The sequence below is a fragment of the Myotis myotis genome, unplaced genomic scaffold, assembly GCF_014108235.1.
Source record: "Myotis myotis isolate mMyoMyo1 unplaced genomic scaffold, mMyoMyo1.p scaffold_m19_p_2, whole genome shotgun sequence".
Lineage (NCBI taxonomy): Eukaryota > Metazoa > Chordata > Mammalia > Chiroptera > Vespertilionidae > Myotis > Myotis myotis.
Window position 1 is genome coordinate 199,454,081 of NW_023416324.1, and position 27,806 is coordinate 199,481,886.

The 27,806-nt window shown below is 36.8% G+C and overlaps 1 protein-coding gene across 1 annotated transcript; it reads right to left on the reverse strand.

Moving 5' to 3' along the window:
* Window positions 1-254: 254 nt before the first annotated feature.
* Window positions 255-22,068, reverse strand: AADACL2 (arylacetamide deacetylase like 2). Its single transcript, XM_036350888.1, has 6 exons — window positions 22,036-22,068; window positions 21,781-21,945; window positions 18,307-18,529; window positions 14,241-14,310; window positions 12,425-12,596; window positions 255-1,662 (listed from the first exon to the last, which is right to left on the reverse strand). The coding sequence occupies exons 2-6, from the start codon at window positions 21,919-21,921 to the stop codon at window positions 1,060-1,062; spliced, it is 1,209 nt and encodes a 402-aa protein (XP_036206781.1). The 5' UTR covers window positions 21,922-21,945; window positions 22,036-22,068; the 3' UTR covers window positions 255-1,059.
* Window positions 22,069-27,806: the final 5,738 nt, after the last annotated feature.

Genomic DNA, 27,806 nt, shown 5'->3' on the forward strand with positions numbered 1-27,806 from the left:
AGCATGGAAGGACCTGGAGAGTGTTATGCAAGTGAAATAAACCAGTCAGAGAAATATAAGTATCACATGATCTCACTCAGATGTGGAATCTATGAACAAAATAAACTGAGGAACAAAATAGACCCAGAGACATAGACGGATGGAACAGACAGACAGATTTCAGAGGGAAGGAGGAGTGGGGAGATAGGGAAGAGATTAACCGGGAATTTATATGCATATATTTATAGCTCATGGACACAGAAAATAGTGTGGTGAAGGTCTGGGAGGGGCGGGTGCAAGGTGGAGGGGGTCAATGGAAAAAATTAACAAGGGGACATCTGTAATATTTTCAACAATAAAGATAAATTTTAAAAAAAGAATCTCAAAATGGAAAGATTGTTCTGGATTATTTGGATAGAACCTGAATGCAAACACATGTAATCCTTCTAGGAGGAGGCGTAGGAGAAGGCCATGTAAAGATGCAGCAGAGAGATTTGCAGATGCCAGCCTTTGAGATTAAGGTGATCTGGCCAGAGCAAGGAGTTCTGTTAGCCACCCGGTGAAAGAGGCAGGGGCCCAGCCATCTGGGACCTCCAGAGTGAGCATTTCTCTCACCAGTACCTTAATTTTGGCCCAATGATACTAGTATTGGACTTCAGGAACTCTAGAGAATAAATTTCTGTTGTTTTAAACCACACAATTTGTAGTAATTTGTTATAACAGCCACATGAAACTAATACAATTTCCTTACGATGTTTTCCTAATGTTTTTTTCTCTTCCCACTTATTATACAGTTTCTGTACCTGTCTGGATATTGTCTTCTCTTACTTGACAGTATTATTCTTATTTCTAAACGTTAATAAGCACTGGTCTCTATCAGGACCAACATAATTCTAAAAACCGTAAGTAATGAGAAAAAAGGATCACATGCAGGTTTTGCGAGTCAAAAATATTACTAGTTCGAGGATATGCAGTAATCATTATAACTGATTCAAGCCTAGATTTAGACAATACAAATGGCATTGTTCTTTGTACTACAACTACAAAATACCACAAAATACAATCAAGTAAGTGATGGATTTATAAATTCTTATCCAGCCAACTAATATACAGGTCTCTTATTCTGAGACCTAGATGTAAATTCAGGGGTGATGACATAAATGACAGAGCTCCATGGAATCCATCCTCAATATGTTCATGAGTAACTTGAACTCCAGCATTTTGAAGTCTTGAAACATACAAAAGTCCATCATCTCTCAGGGTATCATGCTCACAGGTAAGAATAAAGGTTGATGGCAAATTCTGTAACTGGGAATCACTGGCCAACAAGGGTGACATTCTGATGTCCATAAGAGCTGGCAATGAATAACTATTTCTTCCAAGAATTGGTTCAGTATAAACATAGTCCTTTCTATACTTCTTGGGTAAGAGAGTACTCCAGTTAACAAACTTGAACAAAGGTCTTGATTCTAGTGGCATATGTTGGTTTCTTTTCAGTGCCTGGGGAAATGTTTTATCTTCGGTGATATATAAGCTCAAGAGTTTTATGGCTATGTCCCTTGTCAGAACCACACCATTCTCATTTTCTCTGTGAGATGGCAAATACGAATCAATTATCTGTAAGTGAGGGTAAAGTAAAGCTTGTGCCTTGATTTTATGTTTTATTTCAAGATCATTCTGCACCTGAAAAAAATATGATAATACCTGTAAGGCAAAGACTTCCAAAACACCAGGAAGAGGAAATTTAATGTCATTGGTTTAAGCAATCTTGAGCTACAAACAAATCTACATTAATTGATGTGATGTTATAATTATTTTCACAATATTTATAATGTCAGTGACATGAAAAAATGTCAAGCTCATTTTAATAGTAAAGTTTTTAACACTTTGTTTTTTTGTGTGAGAAAAGAGAGAGATACAAACTACCAGTTATAAATTACGTAAGGTCTAGGGATATAATATACAATATGGGGACTATGTATAATAATAAAAGCATAATATGCTAATTAGACTGGACATCCTTCCGGACAACCTTCTGGACCAAGCTGGGGCTGCGAGGGAAGCCCAGGTCCTGGGTGCCTGCTGGTGGCTGGAGGGAAACCCGGGTCTTGGGTGCCAGAGGGAAGCCCGTGCTGGCAGGGAAGGGAAGCGTACTCTTGCAGGAATTTCATGCATCAGGCCTCTAGTAGTTAATAATGCTATATTGTATATTTGAAGTTGCTAAGATAGTAGATCTTAGAAGTTCTTATCACATGAAAAATTATGTAACTGCATGAGGTGATAGACTTATTGTGGCAATCATTCTACAATATATACATACATGGAATCATTATGTTTTATACCTGAAACATTATATTATGTTATATGTCAATTATGCCTCAATTTAAAAAAAGTAGGACATATAGCAAAATTTTGGCCTTAATGAGCTATATCAAAGAGTAATTTGAAAGACTGAGAGCAGCAACCACAGTGATCTCCTCAATCTGAGGTAATGACAGAAATAGCAGCAACCTGGTTTCATGACCATAATAATAGCACAATCTAGAGCTATATTTGCTCTAGAAAATTGGGTGCCTTATCATCAATTGAGCTAGTGCACAAAATGAGTTCTATAGAGTAGGCAATGGTGGAAAGAGAAGAGAGAGCGAGAGAATGTTTTTGTCAAAACCCACCAATGGAAAAAACTAAATACTATATTCCTGAGGAAAATGAGGGCATATATAGCTTTGTAAAAATTATTGACTAAAGAAAAAAAAAAACTTCATTCAAGATGACAGAGTAGGTAAGCTCTGAGATTGCCTCCTCCTAAGTTCACATCAAGATTACAGCTACACTATGGAACAACCATCACTGAGAACCACCTGAAGACTAGCTGAACAGGATTCCTATAACTAATGATACAGAAGAAAAAGTCATCACTGAGACAGGTAGGCGGGGTGGAGATGCAGACAGGGCAGGTTCCATACCTGAGTATAATGAGTAAGAAACAGGAGGGATATATCAGGTTCAATCCCACTCTGGGCTCCTAAGTTCAGTGCTGGGAAGAGGAGTCCCCATGACATCTGTCTGTGAAAACCAGTGGCGATTGCATCCCAGACAGACAAATAAATGTCTGTGGGAGACCAGGACATGCTGCTCTTAAAGGGGCAGTGCAAAAACTCATTCGATCTAAACTCCAGCACAGAGGCTGCAGCTCAAAAAGTGACAGGAACATCTGGGGAATAACTAAGTTGACTAACTTCTGGATGAGGGCTGGCATTCTCTCCAGGGACAGAATCACTGGCTGGACCATTGTTCCTTTGCTGAGCTCACCTCCCAAAAGCTGGCCCAGTGCAGAAAGGTGCCAAACTCATGCTCTCCATTAACTTGGGAAACATAGTTCACCCCACCCTGGTGACTCCCTAAGACCCCACCCAACTCAATTCCCTTGACTGGTCTGAGCCTTTTCCAGAAGTTTCTCCATAGGAGTGGCCTGCCTTGGCTCATGCTGCAGGCACACTCAAAGGACGGCAAACACCACATGAGTCATAGAACCCCTAGGTTTGTGCTGCAGACTTTTTCAAAAGGCCACAAATTCCATGCAAGCGGTTGCTCTTGGCTCATGATACAGACTCTCTCAACGGTCAAAAAACCCCACACAAGCAGCAACAGGCCTTGGCTTAAATTGTAGCTCCTGCCAAGTGGCCACAAGGTGAACATACGTGATAACCAGTCTCAATTTGCACTGTCGCTGCCATCAGGTGGCCCCAAAGTTGGACATAAGGGGAAGCCAGCCTTAGCCTTCAGCATAGTTCCAACTAAGCAGCCACAGACCCAGCACAAATGATGACTAGCCTCCGTTTGCATCATTGCACCCACCAAAGGGTCTCAAAGCCAGAACAAGTGGCAGCTGGTCTCAGTTTTCAGCATAGCCTCCCCCAAGCACATCCAAGTCCAGCACAAGTGGCAACTAACCAATCACTTTGTGGCTCCTACCAAGCAGCTCCAAACCCTGAACAAGCAGTGGCTGGCCTTGGCCTACACCAGAGCTCCTCCCAAGAGGTTCCAGACCTAACAAACCCAGGGGCAGGCTTCAGGCTGCACTGGGGTTTCACCCAATGAACTTCACAATTGACACAAGAAAAGGGCAGATCCAACTGGCCCCAGAGCCTCTGCTAAAGTGATTCTCACTCCCTGGGGTCAGCCCCTGCAGAACAACTCATCTACTGTAGTTATGGCCAGTCCCCTCACCCAGTCAGTCCATTGATGTGCCAACAGCAATGGAGGTCCAAGTACAATAGGAGGGCCCACACAATTCACACAGGTGATGCCTCTGGAACCTAGCTCAGGTGACCAGAGAGATGTACCACTGCACTCCATAGGACACCTTCTACATAAGAACACTCTGCCAATACTGGAACATGTAGTAGATCCACGTAATACATAGAAATAAAGACAGGGAGTCCACCAAAATGAGGAGACAAAGAAACATGCCCTAAATGAGAGAATAGGACAAAACTTCAGAAAAAGAACTAAACAAAATGCAAGCAATCTATTAGATACAGAGTTTAAAACCCAAGGATGTTCAATGAAATTGGGAAAAGAATGCATGAACTCAGTGAGAGCTTCCACAAAGTGAAGCCCCCCCCCCCACACACACAAATAGACAACAAAAACAATCATTCAGAGCTGAATTATAAAATAACGGAAATCAATAAAACATCAGAGGGAATCAACAGCAATTAGATGAAATGGAAAATTGAATCAGTAATCTAGGAGACAGGGAGTGAAAAACTCCCAATGGAACAACACCAAAGAATAAAAAAGGAGGAGAGTTTAAGGGACCACTGGGACAATATCAAGTATACCAATAATTGCATCAAAAAGGTACCAGGAGGAGAAGAGAGAGAACAAGGGATAAAAAAAAAAAAAAAAAAAAAAACAAAAACTACTTGAAGAAATAATGACTGAAAACTTCCCTAACCTGGCAAAGGAAATAGACATACAAGTCCAAGAAGTGCAGAGATTCCTAGACAAGATGAACACAAAGAAGTCCACAGCAAGACATATTATAATTAAAATATCAAAGGTTAAATATAAAAGAGAATTTTAAATGCAGCAAGAGGAAATTGGCTAGGTAAGATGGAGTTCCCACAGGCTGTCAGCTGATTTCTGCACAGAAACGTTGTAGAAAAGAAAAGATTAGCATGAAATATTGAAAGTGATGAAAAGCAAAGACATAGTGTTCACTTTGGCAGCACATATGCTAAAAATTGGAAGAGCAAAGACTTACAATCAAGATTACTCTTCCCAGCAAGGCTATCATTTAGAACTGAAGGAGAGATAAGGAGTTTTCAAGACAAAGGAAAGCTAAAGAAATTCATCACCACTAACCCAGAATTATAAGAAATGATAAATGAACTTACTTAAGGGGAAAATAAAAGATCAAAGATATAAATATAGAAAAGAAAAAAATCCAACTGACAAAGGTAAACACTTTGCAAAAACAGTGAATCGACAAATTATAAAGCTAGTATAAAAATTAAATATACAAAGCAAATATAGATGGACACAAATCAGGAGATACAGAGTAACATAGTAATAATAGAGCCTTAAATACCTCACTGAGATCAATGAATAGATAATTTAGACACAAAATCAACAAGCAAACCGTGTCCTTAAACAACATATTAGAGCAGATGAACTTAATACATATTTTTAGAACATTTTACCTCAAAGCAAAGGAATACACATTCTTTTCAAGTGCATATGGAATGTTTTCCAGGATAGGGCATATGTCAAGCCACATGATAAGTCTCAATAAATTTAAGAAGACTAAAATCATATCACACATCTTCTTCAATCACAATGGTATGAGTTAAGTAAAAAAATAATAATAATAATAATAATAATAATAAATCACAAAGCCCTTTAATGATTTGACCTTGCTAAATTCTCTAAATTCATCATTTACTAAACTTTACTCTGATGCAACAATTATGGACTTCTTTGTTTTCCCCACCAAGAACCAAAGAAAGAAACAGTGACTTCATAAACAGAGAGGGGACAAAATGAATCCACCCACACTCTTCTCAGGCAACTAGCCAAACCAACCTAATTCCAAAGATGAGGAATCAGTTGCTCTTTCCAATGGTGGACATCTTTTTCCCCCACAAAGACACATTGAAGGTAAGTTGTGAATTCATGCTATGTTGGAAATGGGGCAGGTTAAATAAAGCAGCTAATCAGGTAAAACAAGTTGAAGGGAGGTGGAAATCAAAACACAGCAATCCTGAGAGCTGGAGAAAAAAGATAGGAGGTATACAGATATAATGTCAGGGTTTGGAAATAGAAAGATTAATATATATGTATATATATATATATATATATATATATATATATATATATATATATAATCTCCTAGGTTTCCAAACACTTAAGACTCTAGTTGGGGAATTTTACAAGCAACAAATAAAAGGACAAGTACTATAGTCCGTGCATAAACTGCTATAGGTACGATAGAGGTTACATAGAAAAGCTTTGCCTGGAGGAGTCTCTGGAGCTTATGAAACATCCAGGTGGAAACATCTACTCGGGTATATGGGTTTTGAGCTCACGACAGTAGTAACAGTGGAAGATGTGGATTAGAGAGCCTTCAGCAGATAAATCAGAGCTGAGCCATGAGAGCATGGAGAGAGTGGGAGAACAGACAGAATGACCAAAGAGTTGAGCCCTGGGAAATACCAGGGAGTGTAAAAAGAAGTTTTGTCTCATATAAAACTAAATGGAACGGCCCTGGCCAGTGTGGCTCAGTTGGTTGTACATCATCCCATGCACTGAAGGGGTGCTGGTTTGATTCCTGGTCAAGGAACATGCCTGGGTTGTGGGCTTAATCCCTGGTGGGGAGCATGCAAGAGGCAGCTAATCAATGTTATGCTCTCACACAGATGTTTCTTCTCCCTTTCTCTCTTTCTAAAATCAATAAATTATTTTTTTAAAAAAACTGAATGGAAGAGAACTTAGAAAAGAACAAAGAGTGTCATTATCTATATCATGGGAAGGAAAAGTTTTCTAAGGCAAAAGTTGGCAAGAGTTTTAAATAATAAAAATAAGTTATATAAAAAGAACAAAAGGAAGATAAACAACCCAATCAAAAAATGGGCAATGTACCTAAATAGATACTTTTCAAAAGAGGACATAAAGAAGGCCAAGAGACATATGAAAATATGCTCGAAGTCACTAATCATCCGAGAGACGCAAATCAAAATGGCAATGAGGTACCATTTCACACCTTTCAGAATGGCTATCATCAACAAATCAACAAACAACAAGTGCTGGTGAGAATGCGGAGAAAAAGGAACCCTCATGCACTGCTGGCGGGAATGCAGACAGGAGCAGCCACTGTGGAGAACAGTATGGAGTTTCCTCAAAAAACTAAAAATGGAACTCCCATTTGACCCAGTAATCTCACTTCTAGGAATATATCCTAAGAAATTAGAAACACCAATCAGAAAAGATATATGCATCCCTATATTCATAGCAGCACAATTTTCAATAGCTAAGACTTGGAAACAGCTTAAGTGCCCATCAGCAGATGAGTGGATTAAAATGCTGTGGTACCTAACACAATGGAATACTATGCTGCTGTAAAAAGGAAGGAACTGCTACCATTTGCAACAGCATGGATGGTCCTGGAGAGCATTATGCTAAGCAAAATAAGCCAATCAGAGAAAGATAAATATTACATGATATCACTCATTTATGGACTATAATGAATAACATAAACTGATGAAATAAAAACAGATCAAGAGACAGAGAAGCATCAATCAGATGCTCAAATCTCAGAGGGAAGGTAGTTGAGGGTGAGGGTAAGGGGGAGAGATCAACCAAAGGACTTGTATGCATGCATATAAGCCTAAGCAATGGACACAGACACCAGGGGGGTGAGGGCATGAGCAGGGCATGGGGTTCGGGGACAAGAGGGGGATAAGGACACATATATAATACCTTAATCAATAAAGAAAGAAAAAAAGAACAACAAAAATGTGTATAGATTTAGAAAAAATAAAGGATGATTGAAAAATGCACAGAAAGTTAAAATAAATGGCTGGTGCAGAACACAAGGTGATGAACTGAGGAGTGTATACTCTAATTATGTAGAAAAAGGAAGTAATTTTTTTTTTTTGAAACTGGGTACAGAAAAGACATGATATGACAGAAATTGGAAGGGTTAAAAATGGGGCTTACTAACCTTTTATTTTTTTACTTTTCTTTTAAATATGTATTTGTTGATTTGAGAGAGAGAGGAAGGGAAAGGGAGAAACACCAATGTGAAAAATCAATGACATTTTAATTTATAATAATAAAAGCATAATATGCAAATCAACCAAATGGCCAAATAGCAGAATGACTGTCCAGACATTCTTCCAATGATTTTCCGGATGAAGCCGGGGCTGTGAGGGCCAAGGCATCTGGGGCTGCAAAGGCCTGCCCTTGCACGAATTTTGTGCATTGTGCCTCTAGTATACTAGTAATGTACTCTCAGAAAGAGAAACCATGTCCAGAAAAGTTTCCTTAACTATAGCGACCATCCAGATCGTTGTGATTGGCAAGTAACCTTAATGATTTAGGGTACAGAATGTGATATTATCAGAAAATTATAGCTAAAAGGTTACTTTCAATAATGGTAATTTAATTTAAAAATGAACAAAGTCCACAAAAGAAAACTACAGAAGAATCTATTTGTACTTCTAATCTATAAGAACATTTTTTTATATTGTGAATTCTGTATGAAATGTTGGATCATTTTTTGTAAACATATAGGAAAAAATAAATCTAATATATTTTCTTGTAGTCTTCTCAGAGTGTACAACAATATTGATTTCTCTGAGTTGCATTCTTATTGAAACTGAGTTTTTTAATCTATCTTACCTAATAATAGACAAACATGTAAATTGACTGTACCTTCGCTACACTAACCAGCCAATCAGGAGAGTATGCAATTTAACCCAACAAAGATGGCGGTTAATTTGCATACGTAGGCTCCAAGTGGTGGAGCAAAGCCTGACAGCCCTGGGGCCGGAGCAGCAAAGCCTGATGGCTCCGGGGCCAGCTCCAGCCAGAGTCCGGCCAGAGCGAAGGCCTGGGTCCCGGGTGCCAGAGGCAAACCGGTGCCAGCAGCCAAGGGAAGGGAAGGCCTATTGCACGAATCTCTTCGTGCAACAGGCCTCTAGTAATTCTATAACATACTATTAGTCACAGGGTCATGAGACTTTGTAAAAAAATTTCTAATCATTACAAAGCGAAACTTGATTTTGATGACCCAGAGCAAGAATAAACCTAGTGCAGCTCCAGCCAGTTTCGGTCAGTGAATAGAGCGTCAGGGACCTAAGGGTCCCGGGTTCAATTCCGGTCAAGGGCACATACCACAATCGCAAGCTCTTCCCTGGCCTTGGTCCTTGTCAGGGCATGTGCAGGAGGCAACCAATCTAGGTGTTTCTTTCACATTGATGTTTCTGTCTGTCTTTCCCTCTCCCTTCTACACTCTCTAAAAATCAATGGAAATATATCCTCGTGTGAGGATTAACAACAACAACAAAAAAGAATAAGCCTAGTGCAGAAAATAAAACTTTTATGAAAATATAAACTACAGATGCCCTGGCTGGTTTTGATCAGTGGATAGAGTGACAGCCTGCGGACTGAAGGGTACCGGGTTTGATTCCAGTCAAGGGCACATGCTTGGGTTGCGGGCGTGATCCCCAGTAGGGGGCATGCAGGAGGCAGCCAATCAATGATTCTCTCTCATCATTGATGTTTCTATCTCTCTCTACCTCCCCCTTCCTCTCTGAAATCAATAAAAATATATTTTAAAAAATATATATAAAATATAGAAAGTTTACCAGACCATGAAGACAAGTAACTTCAAATATGATTATAAAAATATATAAGAAAGGGTAAAGGAAATTACTTTTTTATGTTCTTAAAGTACACTGAGTTTTTAATGCAGCATTCTCAGTTGTAACAATCTCTTCAAACAGATAGACCAAAAATTTAAATATATACTCTCTTTTTTTGTATAATGCAAAGAAGAGAATAATATCAAATTTTATTTTACTTCAAGAAAACAATTTGTACTGCCTTACAAATGTTATTGTGAATTGCATTTATTTTTGGTGGCTATATTAATATTTAAGATTGCCCAGTGGGTTTTCATTTCTTCATAAATCTCTATGGCTACATCTACTCATCATTTAAAAAGCTTTCTTTACTTCCAAAGCCAAGCAAACATTACATTATATAGGGAGAAATTATAGGTGTGGCAAGGTGTTGCTTGATCAATCATTGTTGGGTAATTGTTGGACAGTTTTCAGAATTTCTACATCCACAAAACCAGTTTTAGATAAGAATCAAAATCACATTGCTATATGACTTAGCATGGCAGCTTGTATAATAATCTGAAAGTGAGCACAGTTTCCAAGTTTCTTTCCCCAAGTAACTTCCCACTGCAGGCCAGCAAGATCCTTCAAATAAGTGACATGTTATTTCAAATAAATATCAGGTTAGTTCAGGGTGGAAGAGACCTCAGGAATCAACATGTTTAATGGTTTGCAAACTTCCTTTTTTCCCCTAAGAAAATTTATATAGTATCCTAACTACCACAGGCATTGAAGTGGAGCATCTTGGCTTAAAGGGAGGCCCAGGGTGCAGAGCCAAACGTGAAATTTTGCTACCACTGATGTAACGGCTCCACAATAGGGCTTTATATGGGTATGTGATGTTACAGATCAGTACATACGTGTAGGCATAAGTATATATGCATATGTGTGTATATATATTCACATGTGTATAGTATATATATATAAAAATATAAATGTGTATGTCTCTCTGTTTGTATGTGCAATCTTCTTCTAAGTGCTCCAAGCATGAGTCATTTATTTTAGTATTTAAGAGAAAAGAAATTAAGGAAAAAGGTATCGGAATGCTTCCCAAATGATTTAATGAGGCCAGTATAAACCTTAGGTCAATATCTGACAAAGACATTTTTTTTTAAAATATATTTTTATTGATTCTTTACAGAGAGGAAGGGAGAGAGATAGAGAGCCAGAAACATCGATGAGAGAGAAACATCGATCAGCCGCCTCCTGCACACCCCCCACTGGGGATGTGCCCGCAACCCAGGCACATGCCCTTGACCGGAATCGAACCTGGGACCCTTCAGTCCGCAGGCCAACGCTCTATCCACTGAGCCAAACCGGTTGCGGCCAAAGACATTTTTTAAAATAAAAAGCAATCCCTCCCAAAGCACTACATCTTTAATTTTAGCAAATGGAAACTGGCCATATATAAAATTTTTATTCATCGTGACCAAATGATGCGCATGCCTGAATGCAAGCATAATGTAATGTCTGAAAGTCAATTGACATAACTTACCACACTAAAAAAAAATTTAAAGGTGAGGAATCACATGGTCATCTGAAATAGATGCATTAAAAGCAGTCAGCAAATCCCATATCCATTTATGCAAAAACTATCAGTAAAAAGGAATAGAAGGGATTCCTCAATCTGACAAAAACCAAGTATGGAAAACCTTCAGTTAACATCATGTTTATTGGTGAAATATTACATGATTTCCTCCTAAATTTCAGAGGTAGGAAATTAATATTGTACTGGAAGTCCCAGCCAATGCACTGATTAAGAAAATAAAACAAAAGCATAAAAATTGGAAAGGAAGAATTAAAACTCTCTCTAGTTGCAGAAGATATGATTGTTTACAAAAAATCATAGGAGATGTAAAAAAAAAACCAACTACTAGAATTTATAAGTAAAATTTTCAAGAATATAATTGCAAGGTTACTTTAAAAATCAAATGTATTTTTATGTACAATCAATAAACATTTGGAAAATATTATTTTAAATGAAACTTTCCAAAGTAACTCAAGAATAACTATGGGAAAATATTTGCAATTAATGCACATGGTATACCTCATATTTTATATTGCTGAAGAAATTGAAAAGAACCTAAGTAAAATATGAGATATACCATGTGCATTAATTGGAAGTGTCATTATTAAGATGCCAATCTTCTCCAAATCTATAGATTCAATGCAGTATCAATCAAAACTCAATTAGTCTTTTTTTTTTTTTTTAGAAATTGACAAGATACCCTAGTATTTTGAGGGAAAAGGCATGGAGTATTAGAAACAATTTAGAAAAAAACAAAACACAAAGCTGAAGTCAACATAGCATTGGCATAAGGACAGACACATAATCAGTGGAACAGAAGAGAGACTTCAGACGTAGATTGTCATATTATTATGGTCAATTGATTTTAAATGCAAGCATCACCGTAATCCAATGAGAAAGGATGCTCTTTTCAAGAAATGGTTCTGGAAGAACTAGCGATCTGTAAGAGGGGGGAAATAACCTTTGACCTCTATTTCCCAGCATAAAGACTAATATCACGTACCTTTTGAGTCACTGCTGCTGCTAAGCGGCCCCCAGAACTGTCTCCTGAAATACAGATTCGGGTGGGATCCACTCCATATTTCGTAAGAATTTTATCCTGAAGAAAAAACTTGACTGCAGCGATGCCGTCTTCAAACTGAGCAGGAAAGCGGTGTTGGGGAGCTAGTCTATAGCTTTGAAAAAGAAAAATGTATTTAAACAGTTTTAATAAGTACCATTATGGTTGTTCTGTCTCTGTAGCTTCCAAGTATCAAATAGATGTAATGAAACAGGTTTTATTGTTTTATCTTCCAAAAATCAAACCTGAGTTTTCTGCTAACTTATTATGATGTGAAAAAATAAAAATAGATATAAAGCTTTTCACATCATATCTAAGGTCCATGGACGGCATTGCATGTGAGATGTAAGGGGATTGTTATGAACTCCCTGATACTATCACCATAACTTTTAGTCCAAGTACATTTTGGATTGAAGATGCTCTATAGCTTACATCATATTCTTAGTGTAACTGGTGATCAAAAACATTTTTAAAAATGATTGAAAAAAGCACTATTGATGTTTGAAGGCAGAAGATCTGAGAGCATATTTTAGGCAAATGTCCTAATTTTTTAAGATCATTTAGACAAAAATTCTACACATTGGTAATGCACATCCCTCATTATGGATAATGCCCAAGAGTTGATTCTAAATAAAAATTTTGAAATATATATAACATTTAAATATGCTAGAAATCTTGCTAGTTTCTGGTAAATTCACACTATCACACAATTCTTTGAATAGATATAGATTTTTCATATATATATATATATATATATATATATATATATATATACCAGTAAAAGTAGAACACCTCTATTAGCCTGTTCTCAGAGCTAACTTTTATTTTTTCTTTAGAATGTTAAAACTTATAAATATTTGCACTTAATATTAAATGTTTTTGAGATGATCCTTAAATATTTATTATAAACTGTATTTAGAAAATCCTAAGTAAAGTGTATTTAAACATAAGTATGTACCCAAAAGATGTTGGTATCTACTATTTTAAGTACAGTCGATTGAGACTTTTTAGGGCAAAGTACAACACATATCATAAGAATTTGATAGAATAGATATGCCAACCAGAAATATATCATTATAGTAAAACATATTTGAAATGATAAGATTTAGATTACATTGAAAGTTATGGAGGTAAGAAGGAGAATGTCATGTTATAAATATTCTGAAGACAGGAAGTTACTCTAGATACTGTAAGTAACCATAACTATAACAATGTCAATCATACTTTAGTTGAGGAAATTTTACTTTAGTTTTTCCTCTAAATTTCCATAGCTTCAAGCAAGCAAACAAACAAACAAACAAAATTATGTTACAATATCCTGAGAGAACTATAGAGATCACTTTTCTGGGGAGTGGTTTGAAATTATCAGCTGATCTCAACCTTTACTTTCTATAATACTTCAAAGACTTATTCTGAAGTGAAACATATCAACTCAGATACAACCTAACATCCCCAATGTGTAATTGTTTATTTTTTTTCTCTCTAGCCATGTTTCTTGGGACATAAGTAGGGCCTTATACAATCTGAGTTTAAGAACCCAGAGCAATAATGTTTTAAAAAATATACAGAAATTCCCATATCACAGAAGAATAATGAGATACTAGGCATATTTGAAGACTGCTCTATGTTGTAATGGTGACAAATAAAATATGTAAATTCTTAAATATTATCTTTGAGGCATAGGTGACTTGATTAGGAAATAAAACCTCTATTCTGTGAAAACGAAAATCATACTAGCCAAAGAAAATTATTCTCTTACTCCACTCCTACAACAACAGCATCAAGTTTGTTTGCAGTCCATCTGTTGAGGAAGTCAAAAGCCGTCTGCTCTGAAATGAAGAAATGAATGTCAAAATTCTCCTTGTAATAAAAAAACAACACCAGAAAATCATAGCTATGAACTTGGACAGAAATGTGATTTGGGTATTACAAGGAACCATTTTCCTACCACTTTCTTTACGCAGAGTGACCTGAATCAGCATGACACAGTCTACAGGAGTGCTTCTTCAGTTTCTCTCCCCAGGGCTAAACAAATTATGTGGCTCATTGGTGCTTTGGGGAGTTGAAACTAGACTCAGCCCATTCTAATTTTCTCTGGTCATATGTTGTCTGCACTCTGCTTCTCCAGGCAGCTAGCCAGTACAGATGAGTCTCTGACTCAACAATACCTGAATACACATTCTCCAAGCTTCACTAGAAACAATGGTTCTGTTTTGATTTTATTTACCTGACCTTTGTGTATAATCTTTCTTTTTTTTAAATTTTGTTTTATTGCTTAAAGTATTACAAAGAGTATTACATATGTCTCCTTTGTTTTCCCCCCTTGACATTCCCCTGGCCTCCCCTACCCCCCAGTGTCTTGTGTCCATTGGTTATGCTTACATGCATGCATACAAGTCCTTCCGTTGATCTCTTACCTCCCCCCCTCACCTGCCCCCCAACCCTCCCCGGCCTTCCCGCTGTAGTTTGACAGTCTGTTCGATGCTGCTCTGCCTCTGTATCTATTTTTGTTCATCAGTTTATAATCTTTCAATTGGCTTAGAACTAAGAAATGAAAAAAACAATAGATGCATTGACTGTCTAAAACTACAACATTAAATAGCATTGTGAAATGGCCCAATAACCTTGGCATGTAAGACAAAGTCTATAAAAAAGCAGCTAGATTGTGAGAGAGTCTCTGACAAGTCAGCGTGTGGTTTGATGGACATATTCATTTTGACATGTTTGTCATACAAGTCATCACTCTCCCCCCAACACACACACACACACACACACACACACGCACACACACACACACCCCACATCTATCTCTATGTACCCACAAATCCAATTTACCGGTTCAGTGCCCTGGTCACAGCACTTTGGCAAATCTGCAACACCTATTATTACTTTATTTACCACAAGAGTCTAGAAATTCAGAGAATTCTAGAGTTGTGATCAAATTCTAAGCTTTTCTAAAGTGTCTGCTGCATATTAGCAAAACTTCAAATTATATACTGGGTATGTAATAACCTTAAAATAAAAAATAAAAAAATCAATTAGGCTTTTATGTAGAAAAAAATAATGTTTTCATTAAAGATGGAATTGATAATGTGGGAAAAGGCAATGTATAGATGAAGATCAAAATGTATAAGAATCCATTGATCCTCACATTTAAAGTTCCTCAATGATGTATTTCAAACATAATTTTACTGTCATCTACCAATTCTTTTTTTGCTTATCTTTTTTTAAAATTTGATTTCAGAGAGGAAGGAAGAGGGAGAGAGGGACAAAAACATCAATGATGAGAGAGAATCATTGATCTGCCTCCTCCTACACGCTCCACACCGGTGACCAAGCCCACAACTCAGGCATGTACCCCTGACCGGGAATCAAACTGCAACCTCCTGCCCCACAGGTCAACACTCAAACACTGAGCCACACTGGCTGGGCTGTTTTGCTTATCTATATACATAAAAGCCTAAGCGACAGTCTGACCATTCGACCATCTGACCGTTTGACCATCTGACCGTTTGACCATCTGACCAGTAGCTATGACACGCAATGACCACCAGGAGGCAGACACTCCGACTGATAGTTTTGATGTGCACTGTCCACCATGGGGCAGATGCTCAACACAGGAGCTGCCAAGCTGAGATGACCTGGCAGCTGTGGTTTTCAGGTGATGCACCAGAACCAGAGAGGAGGGAGCCTGATTCCGGGGTGCATCGCCTGAGAACCACCCTCTTGCAATCCAGGACCCCTCAGGGGATGTTGGAGACCTGGTTTCGGCCCAATCTCCCCCAGGCCAGGCTGACGGACCCCATCGGTGAACAAATTTGTGCAATTGGTCTATAGTTTTATAATAAAAGTTAATTTAAGTTTTTATTTTCTATTCTATAATGAAAACTGTCCCAATGCACGTAATATTTGCAATGTGATATTTTTTTCTTTTTTATATGCCCATTTATTGAATTTATAGTACTTTTAGGATTTAGAAAGGAACAAGAAGTCATTAGGATAAATGTTGAAAAGCAATAAACACAGAAGTATGTAAAAAGTCTACTAGAGCAGTGGTCGGCAAACTGCGGCTCGCGAGCCACATGCGGCTCTTTGGCCTCTTGAGTGTGGCTCTTCCACAAAATACCGACTTCTGCACATGGGCCATGAAGTTTCAATAGCACTGTACGTGCACGCCTGCACGTGGTATTTTGTGGAAGAGCCACACTCAAGAGGCCAAAGAGCCGCATGTGGCTCGCGAGCTGCAGTTTGCCGACCACTGTACTAGAGGATTTTTTAAAAAAAATGTCTTAGTTCTTAAAGCAACTTTGGCAACTTTTAACGAAAAAAATAGAAAGCCTAGTGAAAAAAAGAAAAGAAATCAAAATTTGCAAAAACCAGGGAATAGTTGCTGCATCTGTCCTGATTTGTCAACAAACAAAAAGTATCCTAAGTAATTCACAGTTTACCTACATGAGTTCTGGGAGATCCAAAAACATACAATATGCACATATAAAACAAAAACATAGAAAAAAGGCACAACTGGAATTCAGCTGAACTAAATGTTAGAATGTAATGTCCTGAATAATAATTTCATATTTTTAGAAATTACTGATCACCATCATTGCCCTTGACAATGAAGAAGAAATCAATCTAATAATCAGGAACACTTCCAAATATTTTTAAATAGTTATTTTATTTCTTTTTAAATTGTAATTAAATTTTTTCTATTACCATTTATCCCTCTATGCCCTCTTCAATCTCCACTTAACCCCCTCTTATTTTCAAATTTCAAATTTCAAAGTGATATCTTCCCATCTGTGGGTATTTCTCTTGTACTTACGGAATTCCCAATAATATGAATAGGAACACTTGGATATTTCATAGACCTTATAAAAACTTCAGTGGAATTAATTATTGTCTTTGTAGACAAATGAAGCTAACTTAGTCTTTAATTTATCTTAAAAGGAAGCTAAATATGCTGATCATCCTAACGCCCAGTATAAATTGAATTATAGATGAAATCTAATTTACTGAAAACATTAAGAAAAGGAAAAAGGCATAAAAGTACTAGGAAATTTTTTTTTGATAATCACTCTGGAGATCTGTAACAAAATTCCCTTTGACTACTTTTTTTTTTCCAAAGGACATTTGTTGAACATTTACTGTATGGAAAGTGCTTTGCTAGATACTAGCTAGGAGGTCATGCCACATACAAGGAGATGCTAAAACAAACATGTAACACAATTGTGAAACAAAGCAAGAATTGTTGGTACCAAGCTTATACAAGCTGCAAAGGACATACAGGAATGCTGCTAAAATCTTATAGAACCAGGGAAGCCTACACACGTACACACTTGAGCACACCCCCTCCCCAGCATGTGTACATATGTGCACATGTGCACACACAGCTGATACTTTGCCTAAACATAAAGGTTGAGAAGGAGTTTTCTAGAAGTAAGATCAGAAAGACATGCTAGGAAAGCATAGTCACAGATCGAAAAAGAAAAAGTTTACTAATTGACTTTCATGTCCTACATTCATTTGATATAAGCTTACTCAGTGAAAAAAGCTGAGAAGAAAATGCTTACCAAAAGACAAAACAAAGCAAAAAAAATGGAAATGACAATCTCCATGATATATTTTGCCAGATATGTCTAAGTATATTTCTCTGCTAGGTACCTAATATTTATAGCTATACTATGCAATATATATATATATATATATATATATATATATATATATATATGTAGATCTATGTATATATGTAAGTATATTTATATCAAATTGTTCTTATATCAGAAACATATAGCTTGTTATACTCTTTACTTATATGATGAACTTACTGAAACTTCCGAAACAATAAGCTCCACCATGAATATAGATTACAGCTCGTCTTGGGGTTTCTGACTTTCTCTTTGGCAAGTACACACGTACTGGAATGTCAGTAAATGCTGTATCAGTCACTGTGACGTTTTCATCTGAAAGTGGTTGGGTATAATCCAGCCTGAATATCATGGAAATAAAGTCTTCATATGTCATAATACCTATATTTTCAAAGCACATACCCTGTAAGAGCAGAACAAAGTAAATGTTTTCATCTTTAAATAACATCAAATGCATACAGAGGGAAAGTAAAGAAAACATAAGCAAAATAAATAAACAGAAATAGACTGTTTATAAAAATTGTTTCTGAATAATATTGTATAATTCTTATTTCATAACTTTATTGCTGTTGAAAATCTCAAGTATTATGTTTTTAGGCTAATAACTATCTCATTCAGAAGCTTCAATTTACTAACAGTTTTTTTAAAATCATAATTATTGCTTAATTGTAAATAATTACCGGAAAAATCTCTAAGTCTTATAACATCCTTCCTTCCTTTCTTTTTGGCATGCTGTCATATTTTCATCTTTGTTATTTTTAATTTTATTTAATCCAAAATATTAACTATCATCTAAATGATTCAAATGTCCTAGTTTTTAATTCCAAATAGATTCCTGTTCATAGTCCTTTCACCATTCCCTCCCCCCTGCAACCAAGCCCCCCAATACCATATTTGATATAATTGAAAAAAAATCTCTCCTTAGTATTTCTGAAGAGCTTCTTCAGGACCTTGGTGACATTTCACTGGATAGTTTATTAAAAAGAAAAACTTAAAAAATACATGGTCAATAGTACATTAAACAGCCTTTATTACTATAATTATCCCAAAGAGTGTAAGGTATTACAGGGATTTAGAGAACATCTAATCCCCACACTTTAATGTTGAGGAAACATGCAGAAACTAGAAATTATAGCCAGTAAATCTCAAAGCCAAGTCTGCAACCATTTTTCTAGATTAGTTTCTTATACCACCTGTACTGTCTGTCTGACTTTAAGCAAATTACTCACTGTACTGCAATTTTCTTATCTATACTAATAAAAGGATAATATGCTAATTAGACCGGATGTCTTCCAGATGACCATCAGGATGTCCTTCCTGACAAAACTGGGCCCAGGAGAAACCACCCACCCTGCGGTCCCGGGTGCCTGTGGCCAGCCAGAGGAGGGAATCCCGGGTCCTGGGTGTGGGGCCAAAGCAGATGTGGTTAGGGGAAATCAGGCTGGCAGGGGAGCAGTTAGGGGTGATCAGGCAGGCAGGCAGGCAAGCAGTTGGGAGCCAGCAGTCCCGGATTGCAAGAGGCATGTCTGATTGCCAGTTTAGGCCCGATCCCCCACAGGGAGTTGGCAGTCAGACATCCCCAAGGGGTCCAGGATTGGAGAGGGTGCAGGCTGGGCTAAGTGACACCCTCCTGCCTGTGCATGAATTTCGTGCACCAGGCCTTGAGTTAATAATAATATAGAATTCCTCACTGGGTTTTAATAGGGTTTACATGAGTTAGGACTTTCAATGCATTGTAGAAGAGTGCCTAGCCCATGTAAGTACTCAGACAATCTTGTCTTATTGTTAGTTAAGCATTCCTCACTAACATGAGCTTTTTAGTGTTTTAATCCTAATTGCATGCACTCACCTACAATGTTCCTTAAAGCATGTTTTTGGTAAGTGGTTAAATTGTGTTAATTTAATTTTTCATTTGGTGAATTGGCTTTTAAAAATTAGATTTTTGGCAAATTACCTTTTTTTCATTTCTTAGATAATTCCTGGTTTTGAATAGATACTTAAGTATTTTTGGAACAATATTAAAAGCTACCCCTTTAGAGATTATTTTGTGTTTGCCTAGCATACAAGATCTCTGTTTCTCAGAGCAATGCTGCAAAGTATTTATCATTATTATCTTCCTTTTAAAGGAAAAAAAAAACTTGCTTGAAGAACTAAGGAAATTTCTCAGGATTGGGCATGTTTCCTTCTCAAATATATCTGTCAACATATGATAACATAGTAATTGTGTTTATTTTTCAAGGCCACTTTGCCAAGAACTTTAATTTTCACTTCCCTTTCATATGTTAAAAATTATTTTTTCTTACTGGTATCACAACTTTGAGTTACAAAATTCAGTACTGACAACAATAAAATTGTTTTCCCTATAACAGCTAAAGACAGTTTATTTTACTAGAATAATCTTTAAAGTAATTACATATGTGCTTTTCTCAATATGTTTTTGAGGAACCCATCTATGATATCAAATACATAAAGTGCATTATTTTACTATAGATAGGTAAGAATAATTTGTTGTTAAGAAAGTAAAAGTAGAACTTTAAAGTTGGCTGTTCTGCTGATGTAATTTTGATAACATCAGTGTCAGTCACTCTGAGTTTTAAATACATATGAAAGAGTTAAGTAAGATAACAGCAGTTTCTCTACGGAGCTGGCGCTTGTTAATCCACATATTCTTTGATTTTGTGTAAAGTGAAGTGAGAGCATTAGGAAAAGACAGTCTGTTGAAAGTGAGCCTCTAGGAGTGGTTCGAAAGAAAAGTATCAGGACTTAGCAGACACAGACAGGAAATGGCTGTGGTTTCAGAGAACTGTCATCACTATACAAAGCTCCATGGGACAGCCTCTCCCTCTTAGACCAGGGATTGCTCACTTCTCTAATCATCTGCTGTCGCTGTCTTCTCCTTGCAGCCTCATATTGTTACTCTCCTCAGAGAACCTTTCCGGGAGCCACCTGGTTTTGCAGAGAGAGTTTGAGTTTTGAAACCAGGCAGTCCTGAGTTCAGATTCTGGAGTTGTCAATTTCTAGCTGCATGAACTCTTCTGAACCTCTTTTTCCTCCTCTTTAAACCAGTAAAAACAATTGAAGGATAGTGGAGATGAGCTGAGGTATATATCATAGAAAGCCTATGCATTATAAAACCTAAAAAATGTTAGTTTATAACCACGTCTTCTCCTTTCCAAGGAGCTATTTTTGCTTGAATTCATAATCTACCCTGCATATTCCAAGTCAGACAATCTGAAATCCAGCAATGTAGAATTGAAGATGGACAATAGAAGCCGTTGAAATAGTAAGAGCCCTATATTACTATCAAACAGGTACAAACATCAATGCTTAGCTCTGTCCTACGGAACTAGACTGTCCCTGGAAACTCAAATATAAGTCAAGCTATCAAATAAACTTCCAAGTTTTCCCTTAAAAAACACCTTTTATTTTATACATATCATAACAGATAGAGTTTACATTTAGGCATAAACTCTTTGGAAACAAGAATTCTGTCTCATTCTGTTTTGCACCGATGTACCAAGTTGTACTTACTTAATTTCATCTAGTTGATGTATTCTAAAGAACAAGCAGTGGTTATTTAAAAACAGTAATTAATAGAAAATTCATAAGTTAACAAGGCACCCCAATATCCAGAAGAAAAAATGGTCATCTTACCATAAATGTACAAGTTTTAAAAATTGCATCCAAGGACATTACTTTCCAGCGTTCTTCAATGTTGCCTGGTATGGGTTTATAAATATAAGAAGCAAAGAGAACACAAAACAGCGCCAAACAGAGAGCTTTGGACCCCATCATATTCCTCTTTCCAGCCTCTTCACACTGCCAAGATTAAAAAAAAAATTCTATTAATATTAAATAATAAGTAGCAGAACAATGTAGCTTGGAAACCCTCTCAGGGAATGTGATAACCTTAACAACATGAAGTTAATCTTCAAGTCTAACATTACAACATCAGTAGAAACTTATATTGCACTGACTCTGAGAGAGATGTAATTTGTCAGCTGATGCTTATATCATTAGCATGCAATTAAAACCTCCCACAGTGTTCCTCACCCTGGTATACCATCATCAGCTCAAAGCAAGTGTATTATTGAGACCTAAATCAGAGCTTCAAGTAGAGCTCGGAATAAGTGACAAAGTAACATTTTGTGATTGGTTGGTCACAATGCTTTATAAAAAGAGGTTTAAAAAAATTAGCTGATACTTAGTCAAACCATGTTAATAAACATTGCTTGTTGTGGTGGTCAAGCTTTGGGTCAATAAATAGGGAATATGGAGTCTTGTCCAACTTCCATAATCCATGAAGCTGAAACTTTTCAATAGATCAAAGTAGCACAAGGCTCACTACAAGTATTTCAGAAAACATTCTGGATTTTTTTCTTTTTAAAGAATCACATAGATTTTGCTCATATAGTTAAGTGGAAAATCTTTAAAATTAATTTACATCAGGAATTTAGCCTAGTGTGGCAGGAAATATCAAATACAAATATTGGACTCATACCTACTGCAACCTGAGAGCCTGACAGACACCTGTCCAAATAGCTGATCACTTGGAGGTTCTTTAGAGATGCAAGGCCTACAGATTTTCTGTGTAATATGTCCGGACCTAGAAGATAAATGAATAGTCATAACTCCATAAATCCACAATTCTCAAGCTCATCGACCAGGGATCAATACTTAGGGGAAGTAATTTTTAGTGATAGACTTCAGTTCAGTCAGGGCTCCAATAAAAGTATATATTAGACTTCTTGAAAGCATAAGTACTAATTTCAACGTCTATCATAAACTTAATTATTGAAATGGTTACTTTTATTCATCTATGCTGTAATCTTTCCTGAATCCCATAAACAAAACTTAGCAGTATAATTTATCATTCAAACAAGAACACTATTAAGAGTGAAAGAGACAATATTAACAATAATGCACATAAACTGGACAAATTGTGACTCATGGTCTTACCCAAATCATAACTCTTTTACCAAATTTAATTTAATTGGCGTGCCTGCCTTTACAAGTAGACTGTAAGGTTATTGAAAAAAGACACAATATATATTTACTGAGTCTAAAGGTACTGATAAGTTCATTGTTAATTTGAACCGATAAAAAGTAAAATTTGTCAAATATCTCCAGGTCCCTGGGTAGCATAAGGTGCCTAACTTGCCACCCAACAGACAAGAACAACACTGCACTCCTACCACTCTCTATAGTATACTGATTTTATTGCAGATGGTTACATGAGGTTATTATGACCATCTAGTGCTGCATAAATAGAGTATACTTGTAAACAAAGGATCAGCTAAGGAATAAACAACAGTCATAGGCAATAGAATGTCTGAACAAATATTCTTGATCTATCAGCTGTCATGGCTTGTTTGCTTAATTGATTGATTAATTAGCTTTCTGAAGGAAATAAATTATTTCATAACAATAAATATGTATGTATTTTGCTTATTTTGTTTGATATCCTCAGCCAGGTCTTTGCTGTAACCCAGCGTAGAATCTAAATTCACAGTGTACACTCCAATTTAATAATTGGCAGCCTGCTCAAATACATCAGCCTTGCAACTCACATGCTCTAGCTACCCAAGAGTTTAGTTCTGTATTTTTTTAACTTTTTTAAAAAAATATATTTTATTGATTTTTTACAGAGAGGAAGGGAGAGGGTTAGAGAGTTAGAAACATCGATGAGAGAGAAACATCGATCAGCTGCCTCCTGCACATCCCCCACTGGGGATGTGCCCGCAACCGAGGTACATGCCCTTGATCAGAATCGAACCCGGGACCCTTCAGTCCGCAGGCTGATGCTCTATCCACTGAGCCAAACCGGTCAGACTATTTTTTTAACTTTTAAAATTAGGTATTATTATTAATAGCTTATATAGACAAGTTGTTTTATATGTAGACACATTAATCATTATATTTGTTCAATATTTTTTATGTACATTGGCAGATACCTTTCTTCCATATAATCACTGAGGGACTCAGCTTCTTTCTTTGGTTGTCTCAATAATTTTCTTTTTTTCTAGTCTTAATCCAGCCAGCAGAAGCGAAAAGAGACTGTTGTGGAGGCACAGTAGCTTCTTATTACCTTTAGCCCAGAATGACATACATCAGTCACTTCCACCCACTTTTTATTGGACAAACACTAGTCATCGAGCGACATCTTGATGCTTCAAAATCCATAGTTTTCTTCCCAAGGGAAACAGCCCAAAGTTATTCAGATTTTACATCCAGATGAAGTCAAAGCTCTTTGGGTGATGCTTAGTCTAGCAAGCTGAATGATGGCCGTCTACAGATACCAGGTTCTAATCCCTGGAATCCACACATTATTTGATAAATTAAAGAAGGTCTTTTCATATGTAATTAAATGAAGAAACTTACCATTTGGAGATCATTCTGGATTATGTGAATGAGCTTTCGATGAAATCACAGCTGTCCTTATAAGAGAGACACAGCAGAAAGAGGAGAAGACAGGAAAGGAGAAGGTTGTGTAAGGATGATGCAGAGATTGAAGTGATGTGGTAACAGCAAAGGAAAACCAGCAACCACCTAAAGCTGAAAGAAGCCAGAAATGGATTCTCCCCCGAGCCTGCAGAGGGAGTAGAGCCTGGCCAACACCTTGATTTCGGTTCAGGGAAACTGATGTACTTCTGACATCCAGAAATGTGAGACAGCAAACTTTTGTTGTTTGAAGCCACCGAGTTTGTGATCATTTGCTACAGTGGCCACAGGAAACTAATATACTCAGACAGGGACTCCTCATGATCATTTGAACATCTTTTTTGGTGGGTTTTAAGGAGAGCAAAGAAGTTAAGTAGTAACCAGACCTTCTTTATTTGCAGGAGGGAAAACAATCAGCACTGGGTGTCACAATACTGATGGTTTGGTGGCATAACGGTTGATAGTGTTTCACCATGAGAAATGTATAGGGAACACGCAGCGTAGGTCTGCCTCTTCAGTGTTCTTTGGAGTTGCCATGTTTCTCTTTTAACCTTTAGATTGCCCACAAGAGACTATGCTTACTAGGCTTTCAACTATCACAGTCAATTACTATTTGAGTGTATTTCATCTATCGCTTACCTGTTAGCAATGGTGGGTAAGGAATGAGAGACTTGACCTTAATGTAGTGGGAAATAAATGTAGTCCTTTCCCCTGGTTGAATTAGTGTCATCCTGATTTCCATTGAGTTAATTAACTCTCCCAGTTGGGGCCACTTTGGTGAAATAGAAAATCACAGTGCTCTCTCTTCTAAGGAAGGAACAGGCATATGACTAAGCAAGAGAATCTAGACCTACCTACTAAAGACTTTGACTTTTGAGTAGAGAGACTTAAGGACAGGAGCATGTTTAGAGCTCATTGCCTTTTGCAGTTATCCTTGACAGGATGATCGAGTATGCCTTCCACCTGGACTCCAGAGAAGCTTTTTTTAAAAGCCTTTCCTGAGCCTGAAACTCCAGATTACCTGCCAATTTCGTAAGCTTCCCAATAACATTAAAATACAGTTTATGCTTGCTTAAGTTGGACCAGCTAGATTCTGTTGCTTGCAATGAGATAACCTTAAATCTACAGGAAGTTATAAAATATCTTCTGACATCTTGAGGGTATTCTGAATCTGGAGTAGAAAAGGGGAGCACCTTTTAGTAAGAAAGTTATGAAAGGAAATGGTAACTTACATATTTATTTGGCTAAGGGCAAAAGTGTTCCTTAATACCTCTAAATATTATCACAGTTTCCTTGATCCATCTGTTTTAAAATGTCTACATCACTGAGGGAGTAGTTTTCCATTCTGATAACTTCAGAGGTGTTTTAAATTATATATCTAACATGTGTACGCCCCACACTGGGGATCTAGCCCACAACCTGGGCATGTGCTCTGATCGGAAATCGATCTGTGATCTCCTGGTTCATAGATCAATGCTCAACCACTGAGCCATGCCAGCCAGACAAAAACTACTTTATTTTAAAAGTAGATAGTTTATCTTATTTCATTTGATATTTTTACTGATCAATATCTGTGTGGATATGTCAGCAGCACTTCCAATAAAGAATTTTTTTTCAAACAGAATGGATAAAGAAATTACTTTGATAATATTTATTCTTTTAGATGTTATATTTATGTTGGTAATAATTGGATAGTTTAAAAATTATTTTTAAAAAATCTGGGTATAAGGTAGTATGCTGTTCCAGAAATTTTGGAAAAATGTCTTGGAGAGGGGGCACAGCAGCTGTCTGAATTTCTAATAATGTTCAGACCTACTTGAGATGGAGTTAGTTTTCCTACAGATAATGTCTAGAATCTTTAGTAAACCCCACTATTTACAGAGAGCTACGAAGAGTAAACTGTAAGTTGGCCCGCCTGTTGAGCTCTGCCAACAGGTTTTAAGAACCATTTCTGCCAATAGAGTTGGAAAGCTTTTATGGGAGTTAAATGACATTAGAAATTACTATGGGGTATATATGCAAGGGTTGAGAGGGATGGTGAGAATATGGAAATAAATGATGTGGAAAAATGAACCCCAATCCATAACTCAGTTGACAATGGTTTGATAATAATTTGTAAAAATGGAGTGAAAAATAGGTAATTTATTACTCTAATTCCTGGTTCTTTTTTTATTTTTAGAATTCAACTTTGTATGTTGAGATTTGATTTTATTTATGCTATTAGCTAAGTATAAAAGCATACATGTTGTGTTTGTGGTACATTCAATACATTTGCAACTTTTCGACCTAAATTCTCTATAAAAAGTCACTGCCAATTGATATGCTTACTGATGGCAAGGGGCTTAGAATAACCGAAAGGTATAATAAGTTTGTAGTCTTGCCCCAAGAATCAAACGCTGGATTTTAAACAATGTCATAACATACATGACTTAAACAGTATATAAAAAAGTCATATATCAAATTAAGTACAAAAGTACCCAAACTATTTATTATGAACTGTATCATTACCTTGATTCTTAATTTTTAACCTGTATTTCATGTCATTTTATAAAATGCTATCATTAATTATTATCAATAACTTCTTAATGGTATCTGGTGTTGAGTGACCTTTTTCAAAAATACATTTCATGAAATGTGAATTATAATTTATTAAATCTATTTTAATTGAGCTGCCCACTTAACTGAGAACTAACAGTTACAGTATATCTGCTAAGTAAGAATGCTAATACATAATCCCAACATCTGTGCCATCATGGTATTGGCATTTATTGATTGTCTTTTCTCATTTAAGTTGAAATTTCCATGGTTCTTGGTAAGATGAGTGATTTGTGTTGGTAGCCTGGACATTTTGGTGTCACGTTATTGGATGTTATATAGATCTTTTGTTACATTAGGCCTCCTCTAAAACTGGTAAGTGATATGGAAGCTCCTCTTTAATACGACCAGGAGAGGGTGAGAATCCAGGTTTCCCATCAGGCCTTGTTGACACCACAGTCTGGGGGTTTGTTGATGAGTACCTCATTACTTCCGGTTGGGGGTAAAAAAATATCAGGCTTTCTACCAGACCTTCACTGCTACTCCTCTAACTAGAATGCCTGCTTATTTCTTTCTATGTGGCCTTCACTGATAGGTGAGGCAAGGTAGGAGTGGCATTAGTTTACCTCTGGACAGTGGTAAAAGTTCTGAATCTTCACTAGAACTCATCTGAAACCACCGAAGCATGGAGGGGGAGGTGTGTT